This window comes from Marmota marmota, unplaced genomic scaffold (assembly GCF_001458135.2).
Source record: "Marmota marmota marmota unplaced genomic scaffold, marMar, whole genome shotgun sequence".
NCBI classification, from domain to species: domain Eukaryota; kingdom Metazoa; phylum Chordata; class Mammalia; order Rodentia; family Sciuridae; genus Marmota; species Marmota marmota.
This window is the reverse complement of record NW_026000005.1, coordinates 11,758,721-11,767,943: the sequence shown is the minus strand read 5'-3', so window position 1 is coordinate 11,767,943 and position 9,223 is coordinate 11,758,721. Positions and strand designations below refer to the sequence as shown.

The window sequence follows — 9,223 nt, the reverse complement described above, 5'->3', positions numbered from 1 at the left end:
TACACAAGAATTTGGAGGAGTTGTCAACAATTTTTTAAAAATATGAAGGTGTCCTGAGACCAGTTTGAAAATAGCTGGGGGAGTCCCAATGTGAGGCCCTTAAGGGAAAAAGAGAACAAATCCTCTGCCTTGTGTTATAGGCATGCAACCATTAAATGAAATGATGTTAAGGACATGAAAAACCAATGTGACTAATACTACCAGGCAGGAAGGTAAAATTACCAAAGGAGTGGTCTAGATCTGTGCTGTCCAATATGGCAGCCACTAACCACATGTGACTTCAAAGCACTTGAAAAGTAGCTAGTCCACAGTGAAATGTGTCACATACACACCAAAAATGCTTCATACACACCAGACTTCAGAAACTTAGTATGAAATAAAGAATGTAAGTATATCATTAATAATTTTATATTCATTATATGCTCAAATGTTAATGTTCTTGTATATATTGGTTTATTCATTGTATTAAGATTAATTTTACCTGTCCTTTTTTTAAAAATTTTAATGTGGCTTTTAGAAAATTAAAAATCATACATGTGGTTTGCATTTTATTTCTCTTTAATAACACTGGTTTGGGCAAGAAGTATGAAAGAAATTCAGAACAGGGAAAAGTTGCTATGGATTTGAGTCTTCAGTGAAGTCTTCACCAAGGGCAGGATTTCAATAAGTGGGCACATTGTGGGAGGAATTCCAGTTGAAGGGAGACTCATTAGTGAGATGACAGGTTAATGTAGGCAGCAGAGTTGACTGGTCTGGGTTGCATTATGGGCTCCTGTGACAGAGAAAAGTTTCCTGGACAGGTTGGGGCCAAACTGAATTAAACTTTGAGTTCCATGAATTGGACTTTTTCCCCTGAGGACAGTAATACTTCCCCCAAAGGATAATGAGACGTCATCCAGCCGATTTGGAATACCTGAATTAGGAATTCTCTTCATGTGGTGACAAGAGCAATATAAACTCCTGGAAACTAGTCAGTAGGCAAGCAGCCAGGACCAGACTGACCTGAGCAGTAAATTCAGAGTGGTATGGAAAGCCAAGTTCAGGGTCAATTGACCTTTAGGGGAGGGGGAGTTAAGCACATGTTCACAACATCACCTGGGAGAGGAGGACAATCCAGAGGGCATACCTGTATGATGGCTGGTCACAGGGAGGGTGAAGCAAGACTTTTGCTCTTGCTATATTGCTCTAGACATGTGCTTTCTACCTTTCTTTTGGTCTGTTTATCTTCCTTTGCTCTTGTTTTTATTGAACATTTATAGAATTCTCATATGTCAAGGGGTTAATATTTAATTTTAAGAGGATGAGCACTGACATGTGAGTGAAAACATTTAGACTCGTATCTGGGCTCAGGAGTTAACTTATTGAGTAACTTGGGTCACTCTGGCCCTAAGTCTCTCAGATATGAAACAGGATTTAGAACCAGGTGGGACCAAGGCTCCCTCCAGCTCTGTGATTCTAGAACAGCTCATGTCACAAAGGGAGAAGAGCACACTGTAGCTACCACGTGCAGGGCTACTCAGGATGCTGTCCAGTGAGGGTAGACACGGGTGACCTAAACAGGAGTTGGCCCAAACCTCTGGGTGAGGCTGACCTCCTCCAACTAGGCAGACTCTGCTGGAATTTTAGTTCGGTGAGGTTTATGTGTTTGGTGTGTTGATCCTGGCTACTTATCGGTTCCATCCCAAGGGCTGGCTCACCTGGGTGAGTGGAGTCTGATACTGGGAAGATAGCAGAGCCAAGGAGTTGGGCTCCAGGTAAGTTTACAGAGAATCTTGGACTGTCTGAAGAAACCACTGGAGGAAAGGAGGGAATGAGTGAATGAGCCTGTAGTCTCCACCTTGAAACTTCTGGCACCCCACAGGGGTAGCTGGGAAGGATGAGAGGGAAGACAATGTCCCTCAAAGGGATTTTTAACCCGATTCTTTCGCTTTTTAGCATTTCAAGAGGAGAGAGTGGGTGGGAACTAACCCAAGTAAAGTCCCAGAGACTCAAACACTGACGCACAGGAAAGCCTCAAGTGGGTGGAGAAATGCAAATCCCCTACTGACGATGGCGTCAGTGGTGTGTCCTGGGGGCTGTGAAGGGCGATTCCGACCTTGGACTTGAGCACTGCTCGGGACCTGGGCCTGGAGCACGCCAGGTAAGCAGGGCCAACCTTATCTTCGTGCGACCCCTCCCTAGGAGGAAATGCTTAGACAGGATGCTGGAGGAGCCGGCTTTGCATTTGTTGACAGTTGCTTCATTTTTAATTTATCTGAGGACGTGAGACTATAAAAAGAAGGGTCTCACTGGGAGATTCACAGACTCACTCTGGCGTGGCTTTTCCCCACCAAGGCCCGGTGACTCCGAGAGTGTGGCTGCTGCAGATATGTGTGCGCAGGGTGCAGAGAATGAGTCCTGCTTGACTTTCCCAGCCAGAGTCTAGAGCTGTTTAGCATGAGATTGGTATGCCTGGGTTCAGAAGAAAGCCTGCAGCTAGGATATCCAGGGAATGTGGCTTTGATAAGTGCGAGTGATCTTTCAGGGCAACTCATCTTCTTTGCAAGCTCCGGTTGGGTTCAAAAGTGGAAAACTCAGGTGGAACAGAATGTCCCAAGAAAACAGACAGGCACCCAGTTTTTAGAAGGAATGTATACGGTTGGGGACAGGAGAATTACCCCCGAGAGAGCCAAAGCGAAGGGTCATTGCTGAAGGGGGTCTAAAGGTGTTTATCACTTTATTATTGCTGCAACTGAGAAAAGTGTCTATCTTATTTCCCCCCTTTTCAGCCTCCAGTTCAGCTCTTCAGAAGGAAGGCTCAGATCTTTGGAGTGATTTAAGATAGATTAATTCTTAGAAAACAGACTTTTGTCTTTAGACAGAGTAAGGATTAAACCATACGATAGCAACTAAAATTGTAACGTTATTTTCAGCTAGTATTCTTGGTTATCATTAAATAGAATAAATTGATAGCTACAGCAGGACAATGTTGATAATAGTGTGGAAACAAATGCTCCAATTGTGTATGGAATATATATACCCAGTAACTGGACAATTTGGCAGAGGGAGACCTCAGGTCTATCCTTAGTTGATGTGAATCTTGGGCAGGCATCATTTCCTCTACTTAGCTCTCACGTTTTTGTCATTTTTAAAGTGGAGTTAATGCTTACTATTCACGGATTCAATGGATAGCAATATCAGGAGTGCCATTCACGCTCCATCTAACAAGATTTTACTGAGCATTTACAATATGCCTAGAATTGTAATGTGTAAAAAGGACTTCATAAATATAAAATCATATGCAAGTTAAAGATTATTTCCTTTCCCACTTGATTTCTTTTTATCAAAACATCTGCAACAATTTTCTTTCTATACAGTTTTGATCATTTACTGGGAGCTCAAGGGAAAGGTGCTCAGAATGGTTCCATTTGAAACTTGAAGAATTGTGTGAAATTGATTATCATAAGAAACGAAAATACTGTAATTTCAAGGAGACAATGTCATATTAATTTTCCTGAGTTAGCTCCTACATTGACCAGGGTGGAGTTATGTGGGAGGAACGCATTCTCTTGTTTTATGACAGGCATCCAAATATTTATCGAGTGTGGTTTCTCCTTCCTTCAGTAACTTGAGGGTTTAACCACTGTCAGATAGACATCAGAGACAAACTAAAGGACTTTAAAAGCTTTTGCCTACCCATAGTGATCACCAAAGGGAGAAATAAAAATATTTATTGGAAATAAAAATATTTACTGAATTGCTTGAACCTATGAAAAACGTATACATTCTTCTGGAGGCTATGACAGAATTAGACTAGAAATCAGGAACATAAAACTGGCTCTAGAAGACAAACACATCTGGGAAAAAAAAAAGTTTTGGGCATTTCCATGTAAAGGAGTAGGGGATTCCTCCCAGATAAACCCTCAGGAGGCCTTTGGACTTGAGTATGTTATCTGACTTCTACTGAGTCTAATGCTGTACAGGGAGCAGGGTCAGGGAATATGCTAAGCCTACAGAGGCATGTAGAAAGCTGGGGGCAGGGCAGGGGGTGTTTTGGGGAGGGGGAGAAGGTAGAACAGGAGGTCATGTTATAGAACAAGAAAGGATGTGGTTTGAGGGCAGAGGAAGAAGACTGTTTCCCTTGTTAGGGATACCTTTTGACACACTAAGAGGAATTACTGTGTGTTAGGCTCAAAAGCATTTTCTCTCTTTCTGCCTTTGAGTGACTATAAGACAATTTTTTCCAGTTACTTAACTAATGGATCACATTGTCTGATTGAACCCTAAGGAAAGAAGAAAACATGGACCATAACTATCAACGTTTTAAAATGCCCATTTTATCCCTTCTTTTATAGCATGACTCAGTGGAATCAAGTCCAACAGTTAGAAATTAAGTTTTTGGAGCAAGTAGATCAATTTTATGATGACAACTTTCCTATGGAAATACGACATCTGCTGGCCCAGTGGATTGAAAATCAAGACTGGTAGGATCAAACATTTTTTTCCCTAGAAGTTGATGTACAGTTGCTCTATGCTTTCTGTGGATTTAGTCTATGGCTCACTTTTGATTCGTAGATACATTCTTTTCAGGTAACAAGTTTCTTTAAGGATTTAAAAGACCTTCTCAAAGGAGGGGAGCCAATGTCCTTTCTGGTTTCATCCATTGTAGATGAAAACTTAATGGGTTTAGTGTTTTGATTTTCTGTAAGCCAGCCCCCCCTCCAATTTGTTATTTATTAAAAAAATAAGAAGTGAATCTAAAAATCTAAATTTGATAAATTAAATCTAAAATTGATAAAATTTAAAAATATTATCAATCTTCCATCACAGAAGTAAATATTCTTTTTAGGAACTCCTATTCCACCTCTCCACTCCCCTTCCCCAAAACACCCCCCAACCTGCCCTCAACTGTCTGTATGAATTTGTGTGTTTAACAAGCTCCTTCCCTGCCCCTTGCTCCCTCTACCTTATTGGACTTGGAGTAATCTGAAGGCAAATAAAATACTCAGTATTTACTCCCTGTATCCTATTAGACTTGGAGCAACTAAAAATCCAAGACTTCCCTGAGACTTCAGAAAAGCAACTCTTATATGAAATTGGCCAATTCATATTCTTCAAAACTATACTCACCTTATATGATTTGATCTTTTGCTTCTGTCAACTTTTTTTTTATTATGGCAAAATATATACAGTATAAAATTTATCATTTTTACCACTTTTAGGTGTAGAGTTTAGTAACATTAAATCCCTCCCTCCATCTGCAGAATGTTTTCATCTTCCCAAACTGAAACTCTGTACTCACTAAATAATAACTCCCATTCCCAGGCCCTGGCAACTGCTATTCTATTTTCTGTCTCTGTGAATTTGACTCTCTAGGCACTTTACATAAATACAGTCACAGAATATTTGTCTTTTTGCCACTGACTTATTTCACTGAATATTTTCAAGATTCATCCATGTTGTTGCATGTACCAGAATTTCCTTCATTTTTAAGGCAGAATAATATTGCCTTGTATGCATCTATCACTTTTTGTTGGATCAATTCATCTTTCAATAGACATTTATGTTGTTTCTACCTTTGGGATATTGCCAACAAAGTTGCTATGAATATTGATATGCAAATATCGGTTCAAGTCCCTGCTTTCAATTCTTTTTGAGTGTATTCCCAAATATAGTATTGTTGGATCATCTGGTAATTTTATATTTACTATTCTGAGTAATTGCCACACTGTCTTCCACAGTGGCTGCACATTTGACATTCCTATCACCAATGCAAAAGGGTTTCCACTTCTCAATATCCTTGTCAACACTTGTTATCTGTTTTCTGTTGCTTTTTTCTTTTTTTTCCTTCTTTTCTCTTTTTTTCATGATAAATGTAAAGTGGCAGCTTAACTGTAGTTTTGATTTACAATTCCCCAATGATTAGTGATGTTGAACATTTTTTCATGTATACATATTTATTTTTAAAAACCTCTTAATACTATCACTGTTGGATCTATCCCTTTAAAATTCGTTCGGTAAAAAAGTAGATATTTTACCAAGTTGTTTCCTGTTATGTAAAAGCACTTTTTTTTTTTTTTTAATTTTTTAGGGAGGCAGCTTCTAACAATGAAACCATGGCAACAATTCTTCTTCAAAACTTGTTGATACAACTGGATGATCAGTTAGGTCGTGTTTCCAAAGAGAAAAACCTGCTCTTGATACACAACCTAAAAAGAATCAGGAAAGTCCTTCAGGTGAGAATGTATTCCACTTTTTCAAAATATTTGGATGTATGAGTCTTAAATTCATTTAAAAATCAAAATAAGTACTATTTACATTATTTTCAAATCAGATTTAAGGGTAAAAATTGAATTATCATTTAAAAGTTTGTGCTGAGTTATATGTTATTACATAATGTTTATTTTTCATGAAATTTCAAATATACTATAAGTGGGAAGGCATGTGTGTGTGTGTTACTCACGTGGCTTGTTCACTTGCTGTGATGGAGTCCAACAACACCGGAATAGAGATTTAAAGGACAGTAGTTTCCTGGCTGCTCTCTGGCCTTTCCCCTGGCCTTTGTCTCTGTTATAACAGAGTTGGTGTTGTTCTCATTGCTAAGTGGAAGCAGGATGGGTATATGTTGCCATTGATGAACTAATATTGATGCATTATCATTAGCTTAAAGTCCAAAATTACACTCAGCTTTGCTCTTGATGCTGCATAATTCCTTGGGTTTCGAGAAATGTGTAATGTCAACGTGCCCACCATTACCATATCCTACCGGAGAGTTTCCTTGCCCTATCACCTCCTGTACTTGTCTATTATGTAGAATTGCCATCTTTCCTGAACTTGAAGAAGTTTTTACTTTGTATGTATTGATATTATGTCATAAGGAGTGTGTAGGTACAGGGTAATATCCTATTGGCAAATTGAACTTAAATGTTAATATAATATCCTTCTTTCCATCTATTAACCATTTCTCATCTTAAAGTTTTATTGCGTGTTTTTTTTGTTGTCATTTGCTAATTTGTAAATGAACCCATCTCTTCATTTGTATACTTACTGTGTCATTTAGTACTGAGTAATGTCTTTATAAATATTATATAGTTTTTTTATTCAGCCAACAAATATTGAATAAGCACTTGCTATGTTTACAGTCCCAAAAGCTCACACATCCTCTATTTGGGTTTTCAAGTTTTCTTTTTTAATATTCTTTTTACCATATTATTTCATTGAATAGATTGTTCATTCCTTTGGTTTGGACCTCTATGCCTTCCTCTAGCCCAATTTGTAGATGGACACAATACCTTTATTTATTTATTTATTATGTGGTGCTGAGGATGGAACCCAGTGACTCACATGTGCTAGGCAAGTGCTCTACCACTGAGCCACAACCTCAGCCCTGTTTTTCAAATTTTTATGAAATTTTATGGCTATTCCTCAAAAGTTAGTGAAGTAGGGGAGAAACAGGCAACAGCAATCTTGTCTTGTAATAGAAAAAACTTTCTATCAGTTAGGACACCACAGAGTTAACAGGCCTTTCTAATTGTGGTGCTGACTCTGTTAACTCTGTGGTTAGTAATCCCACCACCTACAAGCACTCTTCACAGACCATGGTAATGACTCCATTTGTGAGAGTTTGAAACTCAGTGGGTGAGGGGACATGTGCAAGTGTAACCCACATCTCCCATGTTCTAGTGTGAGTGAATAAAAATGTGTTATAACTGAAAGCTCCCTGAAACGGATCCAACGGCAGATTCTTTCTGGTCCAGTCTGTACATTCCTGTTCTGGTTTCTGAGTATTCAGTGAAGTGAGATTGTTTACATGAGGTGGGAGGTTAAAAACACATTTTGCAATACCAAAGGAGGAAAAAACACATTGCTTTACATAATGAGCTCTCTGAACCTGCCAGATCTTACCCCCTAACCCACGCTGCTTTCTCAGTTCACTCCTCTTCCTTCCCCTCTGTTCACCACACACAAAGAGAAATAAAGAAATGACCATAACCTGAGACCTGAAAGGAGCGCGGAGCTGCCTTGTGTAATTCCGAAGGAGCTTGGAGTTGAGGAGTCTAGGGTTCAGACTTTGGTGCCATTTTGCTGCACAGGATGGCAGCCAATATGTTAATCAACCCACAGTTTATTTCCCCAATTTCCTCATAACTCGAATTCCTCTGAAGTAATTACTTGGTGCCAATATTGCAAACTCATAGTTCAAAGGTTGGGAGATATACATGTTGTGCCATTTAAGGTGAAATGTATTTAAGATGAAATGTGAATTAGTTGGCAAGATTTTGTGTGTTGGGGGAGTATGATTTGAGACAAGCAACAGAGGTGGACATTGTGTGGCGTAATTCTTCATCCCAGGCACATGGTACCAATCCAATATGATCAACAGAAATTCCATTTGTGAATCGTTTTGTGCCTACTCCTTTAACCTTTATCTTATCCAAGACTATTTCGGTTACTCTGCCTTTTTCATTAAATCTTCTTTAACAATTTAGTAACTGAGTCCACAATGATTCTGATTCTCCAAGAAGTTTATGCCAGAGTCTGGGTCTTCTTTATGGAATAATTACTTTGTGTATAGTGGGACATGATTTTTTTTTATTCCAAATGATATTTGGGATTTCTCTGTTTGTTTGTCTCTGACTCTTTCTTACTGGGGATTGAACCCAAGACCTCACATTTGCCAGGCCTACCACTGACATACACTTCCCAGACCCTTTTAAATTTTATCTTGACATAGTGTCTCACTAAATTGCCCAGGCTGACCTCAAACTTGTGATTCTTCTGCCTCAGTCTCCCAGTAACTGGGATTACAGGCATGAGCATCTGGCTGGGTTTCTTAAAAGTAGGGCTTATCCCAGACCAACATCATTCTAAATGGAGAAAAATTGAAAGCATTCCCTCTAAAAACTGGAACAGGTATACCCTCTTTCACCACTTCTATGTAACATTGTTCTTGAAACACTAGTCGGAGCAATTAGACGAAAGAAATTAAAGAGATGCGGTTAGGAAAAGAAGAACTCAAGTTAGCACTATTTGTTGATGATATGATTCTATACCTAGAAGACACAAAAAAATTCCACCAGAAAACTTCTAGAACTAACAAATTAATTAAGCAAAGTAGCAGGATATAAAATCAACACCCATTTAAAAAAAAAGGCACTTCTGTATATCAGTCAGAAATCCTCTGAAAGGGAAATGAGGGAAACTACTCCATTTATAATAGCCAAAAAAAAAAAAAAAAAAAACC

At 38.8% G+C, this 9,223-nt stretch overlaps 1 protein-coding gene across 1 annotated transcript in view; it reads left to right on the top strand.

Annotated features, from left to right (window-relative positions):
- Positions 1 to 1,997: 1,997 nt before the first annotated feature.
- Stat4 (signal transducer and activator of transcription 4) overlaps positions 1,998 to 9,223 on the top strand; it is a 95,651-nt gene continuing 88,425 nt past the window's right edge. Inside the window, exons 1-3 of the mRNA XM_048808198.1 lie at positions 1,998 to 2,140; positions 4,335 to 4,463; positions 6,071 to 6,215. Of these exons, the coding sequence (XP_048664155.1) occupies positions 4,336 to 4,463; positions 6,071 to 6,215 (273 nt within the window). The 5' untranslated portion in view covers positions 1,998 to 2,140; position 4,335. The remainder of the gene's footprint in view (positions 2,141 to 4,334; positions 4,464 to 6,070; positions 6,216 to 9,223) is intronic.